A 15,186-nucleotide genomic window follows, 5' to 3' on the forward strand; every position below is an offset into this window, starting at 1 on the left:
TCCTCTTTTTTATTGTGATGTGAAGGTTTATCATTTTTCTTTGAAGTTATCCTATGATTTATAATTTTAGCCCCAAGTTTAGAACAGTCCATTCTGTCTTGCAACTTTCTTATCTTCCTCACCATTTAGAAGTTCTGTAATTACACATTCTTTTCCCTCTTTTAGTTTGTAGGTGTCCTCACTTGCCAATTGATGTCTCTGGTCATCTGTTTACAATCTTGTAAGCACATTTTACTTTGGATATGTCCATAGCTGTGGTTTCTGGGTTATGTTATCTTAGTATTAATGGTTGGTTATTGTTTACTATTTTTGGTTCTCTGTTCAAAAGACTCCCTTTAGCATCTCTTGTAAATTCCCTTGGTTTCTGCTTATCTGGAAATCTCCCAATTTCTCCATCATATTTCAGGGACAATTTTGCCAGGTATATAATTCTTAGTTGAAAATTTTTCTATTTCAGGGTTTTATATATACCATCCCATTGCCTTCTCACTTGCATGGCTTCTGCTGAGAAATCAGAACTTATTCTTACTGGCTGTCCCTTGTAGGTAACTTTTTTGTTTTTCCCATGCTGCTCTCAGGGTTCTGTCTTTGTCTTTGGTTTTGATGAGTTTGATGATGATGTGTCTTTGTGATTTTCTTTTGGGGTTAATCACAAGAAAAAAGGGGGAAAAGAAAAAAAAAAGTTAAATTTGAAAAAAAATAATAATAATTTCAACCAGGCACAGGGAAAAGAAAAATTGCTGAAAACTAGGACCTCATAGGGGAAGATTAAGAATAATTATAAAAAAGACAAAAGTACTAATAATGTTAGGTGTTTTAAAACAGAGAAATACAAACAAACTAATCACCAGAAACAAGAAAGCGAAAAATAACAAAATAAAAAAATTTCAAAAATCGTTGGGGACATGGCAGGGCACCCAGGCTCCGTCTGAGCACATGGACTGTGATGGAGTTCCTGTTGGCCCAGAAGGTAGGTGGGAGTGGGGGATGTCCACACCTCCATTCACCAAGTGGGTGTGGGGTATAAGAGTAACTGGAGGAATGTCATGCCTTTTCAGTCTTGCAAGTCCTGAGTGTCCTTGGGATTGCTGGAAAGCAGAATGTGTTCTTATGCCCCAGGAATCTGTGAGAGTGCTGTCTCTTTAAATATCCAAAATAGTCAAGCCGCTCTTTAAATCTTCAAAAAGGCAGTGCCGTCTGGACTGGCAAAAGTCCACAGTTCAGCCCACCTTTCTCTTCACCTTCTCTGTTTGTTCCCCAGCCACTGTGCACAGTCCTCCGTGCAGTCCCTGGCTAGCAGGGTGATTTTTAGGTTAATTCTTAGGTCCTACCACCACTCGGGAATCTCCAAGCTGTCTGTGCTGTCAGGATCACTCAGGATCGCTGCCAGACCTCAGCTCTTTATGTCTCCTTTTATGGTAATTTTACACAAATTCTTTTGCTAGTTGGGGTTTCGTCCACTTCTATATCCTTCCCTTCAAGGTTCAGGGGTCCACGATTATCTTCTGTGTCTGTGTTAATTGTTTTCCCTTTTCTTTATTGAAGAGGGTCTGTGCAGTCTTTCTGTTTAGTCTGCCATCTTGCCAGAACTCCGGTCTTCTGTATCTTTGATGAGTTTCTTTCTAGTTGTTTTGTCCTTCATCAAAAGTGATATCTTAAAATCTCCAACTATAATTGTGGAGTTGTCTCTTTCTCTTTTCAATTCTTTTAATGTTTACTTTAGGTATTGTGGGGTTCTTGCATTGATTCATATTATGTTCATGTCATCTTACTGGATTAAGCTTCTAATCATTATATTATGCCCTTCTCTGTCCTTTATGCTGGTTTTTGGCTTGAAATCTATTTTGTCAGAAATTATTGTTGCTACTCTTACTCTTTTTTGGTTTCTAGTAGCTTGCTATATTTTTTTTCCAGCCTATGAGTTGAATTTATTTTTATCTTTGTGTCTCAGGTGGTCTCTTATGGGCACCATATTGATGGAATGTTTTCTTATCCATTCTGCCAGTCTCTTTCTCTTGACTGCTGCATTTAATTGGCTTACATTCAGTATAATTAATTATATGTGTGAATTTACTGTTGTCATTGTTCTGTGTGTTTTATTGTAGTGTTGATGATTTCTTTGTTCCAGATATTTTCCTGTGCTGAGATTATTTTGTTAGCAAATTTTCTTTTTTGTTATTGCTGGTGTGTTTACTAAGTACTTATGATTTTCTTCTGATTTTGGTTAGAAGGCTTATTAATTTTCTTTGTGATTACCCTGTAATTAATTTTTATTTTCCTAAATTTAAAACAGTCTGTTCTTTCTTGATATTGTCTGACTTCCTCTCCATTTGGAAGTTCTGTAATTATAACATTTATTCCCACCTTTTGCTTTGTACTTGTCATTTATAGATTGATAACTCTATTTCTCTGTTTTCAGTCTTGTAAGCTCATTTTAATTTTTGAATTCTTTTCTGGGTTGGTTTCCAGGTCATTTTGTCATGTGTCTTAATCTTACTGTGTGTTGTCTTCCTTTGTGGGTTCTCTGTCTAATGGGCTTCCTTTAGCATTTCTAGGAAGGTTGATCTGGTTTTACAAATCCCCTTAATTTCTGTTTATTTGGGAATGTCCTAATTTCACCATTGTATTTGAGGAAAAGTTTTGGTTCATTCAACTTCTTGGTAGGCAGTTTTTTTCTTTCAAAGATTTATATATGTCATCCCATTTACCTGCATGATTTCTGCTGAGCAATCATATCTTCTTTATTTCCATTCATAGGTAGCATTTGTTTTTCCTCAGTTTTTCTCAAGATTCTTTGTCTTTGGTTTTGGAAAGTTTGATTATGATATGTCTTGGTGACTTTCTTTGAGATCTATCATATATGGAGTTTGTTGAGCTTATTAGATGGGTATCTTTCATAATATTGGAGAAGTTTTCTACTAGCAAGTTTTCCATATTTTTTTTTCTTTCCTGTTTTTGATTTTTCCTGTTTTGGCATTAGGAGTTCTAGTTGCACAGTAGTTAAGCCATTCAGCTGCTAACCAAATAATTGGCAGTTCAAACCCACCAGCTGCTCTGTGGGAGAAATATGATACAGTCTGCTTCCATAAATATTTATATTCTTGGAAACCCTATGGGGAAGTTCTTTGTCCTACATTGTCACTATGAATCAGCATCAACTTGATGGCAGCGGGTTTGGTTTGGTTTTGGAATTCCACTCTCACATAATTTTTTCCTCCTTATTGTGTCTCACATAATTGTTAGACTTTCTTCAGTTTTCTTCACTCTTTTTTCTGATTTTTTTCTCCTACAAATAAGTGTCAAGGGGTTTGTCTTCTAATTCACTGACCTGTTCATCAGTTGATTTGAGTCTACTCTCCTTTCAACTTGTTATCTATCTTTGTAATTTTAGTGTTAATCTTCTGGATTTCTAATTTATGGTTTTGTATGGTTTCTAATTGTCTATTTATTTTATCATTTTGTTCTTGTATGGTTTTCCTGAATTCTTCTAGGGCATTGGTTATATTGTATTTGGTTTTGTTTATCGTTTCCTTGAGCTCTTAGAAGGCCTGATATATATCTCTTTTGAATTTCTTATCAGGTAGTTCTGGTACCTGTCCTTCCTTGAGACATTTCCTGGTTCTTTATTTTGCCACTTGCTTGTGCCATCCTGTCCTGTTTCTTTGTTTGATTTGAAATTGTCTGTTGTGTCTGAGACATTTTGGAGTTGTTGTTTTTATTTATTGATTATGTGTTGATTTGTTTAACTCAGATTTTTTATTTTACTTTGTTTTGATATATCCCAGTGGGTGGGGTGGGCATGTTTCATTGGTTGCTAATTTGGCAGCACTAGGACACTCCCTATGTATGTCCAGGTGGCAGAATAACTGGTGGGAATGTGGGCATGGGTCTTTATTTGCTGGTCATGAAGAGGAGCTGCAACTGTGGTTAGCAGCTGTTGTCCACCATCTGTCATTGATCAAGTGGTTCAGGAACAGATGGTTGTGCTCACCTGTTGAGTGCTTTGGTAGGTGATGGGTGTAGTAGGTATGTCTGACTAGTGGGAAAATAATTTCTGCCTCCCATTGGACAGGGTAAGGAAAAAGAAAATGTGGATTGATGAGCAAAAAGATGGGTAAAAATAAGAGGAAGAGGGAAAAGTAAGAAAAAATGAAGAAAAGCAGGGGAAAAAAAGGAAACAAAGAAAAAGGGGCTGGTGCAGGTATCATTACCTGGCAGCAGTGACAGCAGGTGGCTGTTGTGTGATATATGAGAATGCGTGCCATGGAGGAGGCAGGAGGCTGGCATGTGTGTGCACCTCTGACAGTGGAAGCCACAGGGCACTTCCTGCTTTCCATGAGAGCATGAACTGTTAATCACATGGGTGCCAGCAGGCATAGCACACACACACTTGGTTCTGCCTCCTTGGGATGCCATGCAGTGAGTGGCTACTGGTGGAGGGAAGAGAGCTGAGGAACTTGGCAGGTAGGGAGCAACAGGGGACATACCTACCCTTCATCTTGGTGGAGGTGGGCAGGGGTGGGTCACCCCTGGTCACTAGGAAAGTGTGGTGGAGCATACAGGAGAAAACACCTCTCTAGTTGCAGTTCACTGGCATGGATCCAGTGTACCTGTGGGCTGACTATCCAATTCCTGCTCATACTCAATCAAGTAGTGGGCCACAAGAATTTCCAACCACCACCCCACAGGCCTTCCCCTTCATGTGGACCCTCAGCCCAAATGACTAGTGTTTACTCCACCCACTAGTGTCTACTCAATTTCAACTTATAACAACCTTATAGGACAGAGTATGACTGTTCCACAGGATTTCCAAAGCTGTAAATCTTTTTTTTTTTTAGAAGTGAGGATGATGAGATTTCATCTCATGTACTTTTAAAAAAAAAAAAAATTAAGGGTTTGTTTTATATTCAATGTTGCATGTACATTTAGTTTCACTCCCTTTTTACCACACCCAACCCTAACCCAGTCTCCTCCCCTCCCTGCCCAGTAACCTTTCCACTGTCCCCCTCATAGTTATGCACTCCTATTTGTCCTACATTTCCTCAGTGTGAATGTTCCCCCCTCTGGTGCCCCATGGTCTATTGCTCTAAGACATGTATTACCATAGAGTATGTGGGTGCATCGTCCTGGATTGATCTTTATGGAAGTTGACTGCCTCACCTTTCTCCCACTGAGTGGCTGGTGGGTTAGAACCACAGACCTTTTGGTTCTCAGCTGGATGTTTTACTCACTGCAACTCTAGATCTCCTTAATGGTCACTAGTAGTGAGTTTTTCATCCCTCTTCACCAGCTTCCTCCTCACTCTGTAGTTGCTTGTGCCACTATGATTTCCCTAAACTTTCCTTTCACAAATCCAGATCATATTCTGCTCATTTTGTTTCACTATGGATCTGTCCACATGGTGTCTCTGTCTCAGTGTGGATTCCATGAAGTTCCTTTCTCCTTTTTCTTGTATGATACCTTCTGTGTCTCAAAATGGCTATGTTTCTTCAGGCCCCAGCTTCTTCTCTCTCCCCCATCACTGTCCTTGCTCCATCTCCCTTTCCAATCTGTGCTCAATCTATTTTTTTATCCCCTCATTGGATGCTCAGAGTTCCAGAATCATCATCTGTATCTGTTCCATTCAGTTTTTGATTCTCTGTTGTGACCAGGATGCCAACTTGTCTCTTCTTCAACATTTCACTTAAACCTTGTTGTTCTTTATGTAGAAAAGATGATATTGTTGATTAGGGAAGAATAAATTATCAAATACAAAGCAGAAAGAATAAATTTGACTGCTAACAAGAGGACTGGCAGTTCAAACCCACCAGCAACTCCTTGGAAGGAAGATTGGGCAATCTACTTCTGTAGAGATACCACCTTGAAAACCCAAAGAGGGTTCACTATGAGTGGAATCGACTCTATGGCAGTGAGTTTGATAGAGTGAGTTAATGATGTGGACCAGCAATACATTTTTATTAAAATTTATTTAGGTAATAATCAATACTTTTATAATTTATCATTATGCCTCATTCTTTAAAAACTCATTCTTTAAAAACCCTCAAATGCTTTCCTTCAATTGAGCATTCACTTCCATAATATTTTGTTTTACTAAATGACATATTTATTAAGTACATTGGGGGAGATGAAATGTGCATTTTGTATCACCATCTTCATCATAAAGTAACTACAGCTCTTTTAATGGACAGAATTATAAACCCCTTATTTCTTCCAAAGAACATTCTGCACAGTATAGAGTCATCCTTTGTACCAAATTATCAGTTACCAAGAAGTGAGGGCAAAAGGGCAGAAGTGCAAGGGGTTAGGGTGACAGAGAGGTGTTTGCTTATTAAAGAAAGAGGATACTGTTTGTGGCTGAGCTATGAAGGCTCATAATCCCATGGTGGTCTGTGATGGATGGCATCAGAATAAAGCTCTGTGCCATCTAGGCTGAAAAAGTGTAGACAAAACTTCCAGTGGAGATTCCAAATCTGTTTCCTTATCTGTAAGTCAAGATACACTCAGGGTAATAAATAATAATAATAATAATGAGGATAAATTACTCATGACTATTGGCTTAGATTCTCTGTCTATCACTACTGATTCTTACTGACTCTTGGTATCATAGTCCTTGTCAGTACTTTTTACAACTGCCCCTCTGTTTTAAAATTCTCCCCCCACCCCAGAATTCACATACCAGGTAATTATATTCTGATTTACAAGTCTTTCTGAAGTAATTTTACTCCTGTGAACATTATGTAAGAACCACAGGATAATTTCCTAAGTGCATTGAGGATGGGAGAGTACAAAATCTACAGAAGAGATGCCATCCACTCTCTTTTCTGTGATAGCTGATCCAGGATCATCCTTTATTTCCATATGTGTATTGAAGTTATGTCATTTGATCTTAGAATTTTATGCTTTTAGGGAAACTCAAATGAGTTAAAATAACAATAGTAAGTGTCAAACTAAAAGAAACTTTTCTAAAAAATTAGTTTGAAACTATTTCTAACCTGGGGTTTAATTCCAGAAGGGATCTGAACAGAGGATAAGGATATAATTATCTAGTTTATTTTATAACAGGTCCTCTGAGACAGAGTAATTTTATTATAAATTAGCACATCCAGTGGTCTGTAATCATATATAATTTTTTAAAAGACTGTCATTGTCATTTGGGAGCTCTGGTGGCGTAGTGCCTAAGGCATTTGACTGCTAACCTAAAGGCTGGCGGTTCAAATCCACCAGTCACTCCTTAGAAGGAAGATTGGGCAATCTTCCTTAGTGATAATACTGCCTTGGAAACGCAAGGAGGGGTCGTTATGAGCTGGATCCAACTCAATGGCAGTGGGTTTGGTTTTTGGTCATTATCATTTGGAATTATTAAATGAGTGATAATTTATTTTAAAATTACATTAGTTTCTACTTCATATCTCCCAGTTCCAAGAATTTTTTTTTTTCATTTTTTCACTCATTAATTTCGTTTTTCAGCACATTTTTATTGAGCACCGTGGTAGGCGTGGCATGTTACTAGTGCAATGAATAAATGATTATGCCTCTTGGAATTTATATTCCATTTTCATTCTTGATACATCATTGTTACTTTGATTAAACATATCAATAAGAATATTGAGTTAGTGTGTAAGAAAATGGATCCAATGATATCCCATTGAAAAAATGAGAGCAGATGTTCCTTTACCTCATCAGAAGAGCTTTTGCCACTGTGAATGGAGTCTCTGTAGCACTCAGTATACTCAGAACACAAATGAGGAAAGTCGTGATCATTGGAGACAAGTGGTGGTAATGGAACATTGTGCCTTCATTATTACACATGTGGTTCCTGAACTTGTAATACAATAAGACAGACAAGGATTTGGTGTACACTGTCAGATAAATAACTGTATATTAAGCTTAATGTCTCCTTTTTGTAAAATATCTCCAGAATTTGGTAGTATCTTGTTTCTTTGTGGCCATTGTTTGGGCACTGATAAGATAAATAGAGGTATAAAATTTCTACTCAATTTAAAAAGTGGGTTTGAATCATGGCTGTACTGTGAACTAAATTAATTAGCAATAACTTTGTTTTGCTTAGGGATGGGAGTGGGTCAGGAAAACTGAAAAGAAAGATTTTGAGAATGGAAATTCCTTAGTAATGTAAGAAGTAGATTTCTTTCCCAGATCTTCCATGATGCAAATTGATGTTAATCAAAATAGTTAATGGGGAAAGTTGTTATTGATAATGACCTGCAAAGCTTTGTTTCATAGATAGACAGTTACCTTCCTTGCTTTCAAGGAAGAATTATCTTCCTTCAGGTAAGCCAAAAGAGGATCCCCAACATCATAGGGTACCATGATCATCATTAGTATCAGTAACATCATCATTGGTGCCTGGGTTTGGTAGCAGCCAGTCTTCCTCTTTGGAAACTTTATATCACTGGAAATTTCTACCTTCTGATATCTACCCAAATGTTATTAGATCTACAGCAGAGATGAAAATTTAAGTAAAAACTAGGAAGTATGGATGTTTTGGAGTTGGGAAGTTGGTGGAACCAGCAGGTGAACATTTAATGTTAATTTAAAAATAACTTCCATGTTGTATAAAATTGAAGATAAACAGTTAATAGATAATAATGAATCCAAGAGTAAAATGAAAATCCTCAGCATCTTCTGGTGTATAGACATAGGATTTGAAAGGACATGTAAGTGGGAAGGAATTCTCCCTAAACAAGTAGAGTTGATTCTCTCACCATGCCCTCTGAGACATTTGTAGAGCTAAAGTTAGAGTAGCATGAACTTTATTAAACACTAACAGGGCCCAAATAGTTGCCCAAAGGGTGAGATAAGCCTTGATTTTTCTCCTGTCTTTATTCCTAATTTTCTTTTGCCTTCCCTGCATAAATAAAAATGATTATTTGAAAATAAAAATCATTACACTGATCAACTCAGCCGTGTTTGATGTAGAAAAATGACCTGTTATTGTTTGTGTGCTTCAGTCAAACTCATCTCAAGGTAGCCGGCCAGAAAGTTCTGCTTTCAATCCTTATGAGCCAGATCGAGGACCTTGGACCACTGAACGAGGTGAGAAAATCACTTTTATTTATCCACAGGGAGGAAGCACCTCCCACGGTCACTTGTAAATTTGTAGAATCAGCTCACTACTTCACACCACTATCCGTCATTGCAACATAGTGATGAGTAGCATTAAATGACCAGTATTGTCTAGGGGTAGTAGCAGCCATAGCATATCTATGAGCAGTACTGTTCTGTTGAGTGAAATGGTATATCATTGTATTCCTCACATTAAATGGCAACATTAAAAATGTATAAAACATGAATTTTCATGGCTGCTACTTTAGAATTTCTCACCTCTTTTAATTTTGTTACTACTCAAAGTTTACATTTCTATGAAAGATAGGTTCTTGGAAATATGTTTGTATCCCTTGTTAAATTTCAGCAGAAGGTGTAGTAATGGAAAACTAGTAAGAACTGAAGGAGTATCTAAGTTGCTGGAATTTTAGACACGTTGAGGAAACTATACTGATTCTTGAGACCGCAAGAGGGTAGTCTTGTGCTAAGATATACTCTTAATAAACTCAGTAGCCCTCCAGTAGACTTAGACCTGTTCTTAGAAATGAGGCCTTTAGATGACCTTCTTGGGTTCTCTAGGTGACCCCTGGTTATTATTTTATTAATGAACTTGATCTGTTTATCTATTGCTACAAAAGTTACCCTAACACATAGTGGCTTAAAACAATAACAATCTTCTCATTATCTCTTATGGGTCTTGTAGGTCATGAATTTGGGAAAGGCTCAGCTGGGTGGTTTTGGCTTGGGGTGCAATCAGATTGTGGCTGAAGCTATAACAGCAGGGACAGAGGCACTGGTGTGCTAAAGCAGCTGGGGCTGGTGAGGCACCTCCCCATCTTCTCTTAGTTGCAGGACCTCTCTGGTTTCTCCATGTGGCTGCTCTGGCCTGTCTCACAGCCTGGTGGTCTCAGAGCATTGTACATAATACATGATATCCAGAGGCTTCAAGAGCAAGTTTTCCAGCAATAAGTGGAAGTTGCATTGCCTTTTATAACCTCACCTTGGAAATCACATGTCACTTCTGATATATTATAATGGTTGAAACAAAAGCCACCAAGGGGAGGTGACATAGATTTCAAAAGGCAGTTTCAGAGAAAATTTTTGCACAGATGTTAAAACTACCACAGAGCATTAAGAGGGTTTTATATGAAGTGTCTGCCTCTGGTGTCAGTGACCCCTCTTGATGGCTGCTGGATAGAGGAACATGGCATACATTAGTGCAAGAACAGAAATTGGAACAGAGAATGTGGACTTTGTTTCTGCTGCCCTAGAAGTTGAGAAAGTCACTGTCTTGAGTTTTCATTGACACCATACTGTCCAAAGTGACTAGTGTCATAAAGGTGCAATGTGACCCTAAGAAGGCAGAAGGGGCAGGCAATGGGGATTTCATGAAGGATTAAACCTGAAAGTATGTATCATTTGGATGCATTTCAGGTCCCCAGAGAGAAGCCTTGCCCATGGATACCGAAGTGTATGAAAGCCCTTATGCAGACCCTGAGGAGATCAGGCCAAAAGAGGTCTATTTAGACCGAAAGCTGTTGACTCTGGAAGAAAAAGAGCTTGGGTCTGGGAACTTTGGTACTGTGAAAAAGGGTTACTACAAAATGAAAAAGTAAGTCCCTTCGTATCATCATGCCATTACATAAGAGCTTATGTTTCTATGAATTCCTAAGTAAGTGTACATGTATAGCTTTCATTTAATAATAATCATTAAACTTAACCTAGCATAACTAAATCCTTTTTTAATATTATGTACACTAACTTTTATTAGTTTAGAAGTAACAAATGTGGGAGATTTCTGATAAGATGGCAGAATAGGCAGACAGTGGCTACTACACAGACCCTCTTCAAAAAAGAAAAGGGGAACCAAATAACACAGATACAGAAGATAATCCTGGTACCCTGAGATTTGAAAGGAAGATACAGAAGTGGATTAAACTCCAACTAATAGAAGATGCTGCATGAAAACACCAAAAAAAAAGAAAAGAGAGAGAGAGAGACATACAAAGCTACAGTCTGTCAGTGATCCTGATGCCACAGACAGCTTGCATATTTCCAAGTGGTGTTAGGACCTAAATATTAACCTAAAAATCAGCCCTGTGAACCAGGGGCTGTACAGAGGACTGCTCTGGTGGCTGGTGAATAAAGGGGGAAGCAGTGAAGAGGGAGATGGTCTGAGCTGTGGACTTTTGCCTGTCTGGAGAGTGCAGCCATTTTGAATGTTTACAGGTGGTTCAACCATTTCAGATATTTAAAGCAACATCCTTCTCTCAGATTCCAGGGAACAAAGGATAGGCTCCACTTGCCAGGGACCTCAAGTACATACCAGACATTGAGGACTGGAAAGTTAACAGAGATTTGTGCAGCCACTCTCATTCTCTATCACACACACCAGTAGACATGTGATGAGTGCATAAGAACAGCCAATTAGGAAATAGAGGAGCACAGTAACCTGCCTACTCACATACATCCAAAGAAAACAAAATATATTGGATGAATACAATCACCAATTAGATATAAATACAACAAAGTCACAATGTTTCAGAGACAACAAACCATCACAGTGCACACAAAGAAACAAGAGAAATCAGTAGAAACAAGGGAGCAGGATGCAGACCCAGAACATATCCCTGAGGATGAAGCAGCACTGGAACTCCCTGATAAAGAATTCAAAAGAATTATACTTAGGTATCCTCAAAGGTTTGAGAGACAGGTCAAGGAAAACACTGACAAAATTAAGGAAAACACAGACAAAACCCTAGAACAAATTCAGAAGAAAATGCAAGAACAAAATGATAAAATAAATGAAAAATTAGAAATCATACAAAATCTACAGATAGAAATCCAAAAGATTAATACTAAATTTTCAGAAAAAGATCACACATTGCAAGGGCAAAGGAGTAGAATCAAGTCAATGGAAGACAGAATTAATGAGATTGAATACTACTTTGGAAAGGAATCAATCAGAAAGAAGATCAAAACAAAATGAAGAAAGCCTAAGGTTCATGTGGTATATCATCAAAAAGAATAATCTACATGTAATTGGAATTCCAGAACAAGACGAGAAAAACCACTGAGAAAATTGCCCAAGATTTGTTGGAAGAGAATTTCCCTGATATGATGAGAGATGAGAATATATCCATTCAGGTAGTCCAATGAATACCCAACAGGATAGACCCCAAAAGAAATTCACCAAGACATATCATTATCAAACTCACCAAAACCAAACACAAAGAAAGAATCCTGAAAGCAGCATGGGAAAAATGAAGAGTTACCTATAAAGGGCAACCAATAAGACTAAGCTCTGATTTCTCAGCAAAAACATGCAAGTGAGAAGGCAATGGGACGGTATGTATAAAATACTGAAAGAGAAAAATTTCCAACCAAGAATTATATACCCAGCAAACCTGTCCCTCAAATATGATGGTGAAATTAGGAGATTTCCAGATAAGCAGAAATTAAAGAGACTTTGTTAAAAACAGACCAACCTTACAAGAGCTACTAAAAGGAGTCCTTTGGACAGAAAACCAATAATAGCAAACAACAACTGACCATTAATACACATGAGGACATAACCCAGAAACCAACCCAGTTATGGAAGTATCCAAAGTAAAATAGGTTTACAAGATTATAAGCAGGGAATCATAGTGAAGACAACTACAAACCAAAAAGAGGTTAAAAAAAAAAAAATGGTGTAGTTACAGAACTTCTAAATGGTGAGGAAGTCAAGAGAGTTGCAAGATACAGTGGACTGTTCTGAATTCAGGAGAAAATTATAAATCACAGGATAACCTCAAAGAAAAATGATAAACCTTTACTGTAAAAAAAAAGGACAAGCACAAATATTTAGCAAATACTAAAATAACTGCAACAAAGGAAATTATAACACAATTCATAAACAAAATGAGCTCAGCACAGAAAATTATATGGAACAAAAAAAAACAGGAACACCACGAAAAAACACATAACAAAATGAGAGCAACAAATTCATGCCTGTCGAAAATTATACTGAATGTCACTGGATTAAATGCACCACTTAAGAGTCGGAGAGTTGCAGTTTGGATAAGAAAACATAACCAATCAGTATGCTGTCTACAAGAGACATACCTTAGACACAAAGACCAATATAGACTAAAAATCAAAGGTTGGAAAAAGATGTATCAAGCAAATTGCAACCAGAAAAGAGCAGGAGTGGTAATATTAATTTCTGATAAAATTGACTTTACGATAAAAACCATCATAAGAAATAAGGAAGGAGATTTATAATAATTAAAGGATCAATCGAACAAAATGTTATAATGATAATAAATATCTATTGGCTTAATGAAAGAGCCCCAAAATACATAAATCAGAGTTTAACAGAATTGGAAAGACAAATAGATGACTCCACAGTCATAGTAGGAAACTTTAATATACCACATAATTTTTTTTCCGTTTTTTTATTTTAAGAGCTTGTTTTACATTCAATGTAATGCATACATTTAGTTTCATTTCCCATTCACCATGTCCACACCTAACCCAGTCTCCTTCCCTCCCTACCCTGTAACCCTCCCCCTATGCCCCTCATATTTATGCACTCCTGTTAGTCCTGCATTTCCTCAATTTGAATGTTGGTCCTCTGGTGTCCCATGGTCTATTGCTCTAAGGGATGTATTACCATAGAGTATGTAGGGGCATCTTCATGGATTGAGCGGTCTGTGTGTACATCTTGTTAGCTATTGGGCTGAGAGCCCACCCCTGGGGATATGTTTTATTCCAGGCACAGAATGTATTCCAGGGCCATAGTATTGGGAGTCTAGCCAGATTTCATCTCAGCAGTAATTCTGGTCATTATTGAGTTTTTGGATTATGTTCCATGTTTTCCCTCCCACTCTATCCAGGATCTCCAGATTTGATCCTTTCCTGAGTGGTTGGCATTGGTAGCCGGGCACCATTTAGTTTTTCTGATCTTGAGGGCCATTGTGCCCTAGGACTGATTGCTTCTAAATGCCATTTTTTTTTTCATTCTTCTTCACTTCCAATGCTAGGAGACTGTTAGCTGTGCCTTAGATGGCCGCTTGAAAGCTTTTAAGACCCCAGTCACTACTCACCAATGTAGGATGTGGAGCAACACTTTCATGTATTTTGTTGTGCCAATTTAGTCTAGAGTCCCCCAATACTATGGTCCTGAGACTGTAGATCTTTTGGATCTCTTTCCCATTGTGTCTGGTTGTCTGTGAGGGATTACTCTGTGTCTGTTTTCTATTGTTTCTGTAAGGACTGCAGGTATTTTGTATCACTGGTGTCTGTGCAAGATTAGCCTCAGCTGAATCTATCCTTGGTCTAGAGTATACTTCTGTTCACTGACCCCCATTTGATCATGTCAGGTGTTTATGTGTTTACCTGTGTAGGCTTGTGTTTGGTGTTAATGGCAATGCAGTATTGTGGACACATTGGTTGGTATTAGCATCTGTCATCTATCTCTTATGTACACAATTCAGTGTCCTCCCATTTCCTAATGTTATCATGGTGGTCATAAATCCTTCCTGTGTATCCCTCCCACTACCCATGTCAGAGTGTAGACCCCAACTAGCCTGAAATTAATACCTCCCCTTCCCTCCCCATCCTGGTAACCTACTAAGTGAGTTCCCTTTCCCAAGCAAACCTGTCTCTGTCTTTTACAGTAATGGGCTCATACAGTCCTTGTCCTTCTGTGATTGACTTATTTCACTCAGCATAATGTCCTCCAGGTCCATCCACATTGTGAGATGATTCATGTATCCCTCATTGTTCTTTAATATATTCCATTGTGTGGATATCCATATTTTGGTTATCCACTCATCCATTGATGGGCATTTAGGTTGTTTCCATCTCTTGCTATGGTGAATTGTGTGCTGTGATGAACATATGTGTACATATGTCTGTTTGTGCACTCTTACCTTTTTAGGATATATTCCTAGTAATGGAATTGCTGGGTCAAATGGTACTTCTATTTTCAGTTTTTTAAGGAAATGCCATACTGTTTGCCACAATGGTTGTACCATTTTACAATCCCACCAGCAGGGCACAAGAGTTCCAATATCTCCACAACCTCGCCAGCATTTGTTACTTTCTGACCTGTTGAACTTTGCTATCATTGCTGGG

At 38.0% G+C, this 15,186-nt stretch overlaps 1 protein-coding gene across 1 annotated transcript in view; it reads left to right on the forward strand.

The window, feature by feature from the left end:
• The window catches only part of SYK (spleen associated tyrosine kinase), a 164,512-nt gene that overhangs the window by 80,236 nt on the left and 69,090 nt on the right, over positions 1 to 15,186 (forward strand). Inside the window, exons 8-9 of the mRNA XM_007949072.2 lie at positions 8,970 to 9,054; positions 10,498 to 10,675. Coding sequence (XP_007947263.2) covers positions 8,970 to 9,054; positions 10,498 to 10,675 — 263 coding nt within the window. The remainder of the gene's footprint in view (positions 1 to 8,969; positions 9,055 to 10,497; positions 10,676 to 15,186) is intronic.

Source organism: Orycteropus afer, unplaced genomic scaffold, assembly GCF_000298275.1.
Source record: "Orycteropus afer afer isolate SDZICR_OR568_19922 unplaced genomic scaffold, OryAfe1.0 scaffold00236, whole genome shotgun sequence".
NCBI lineage: Eukaryota > Metazoa > Chordata > Mammalia > Tubulidentata > Orycteropodidae > Orycteropus > Orycteropus afer.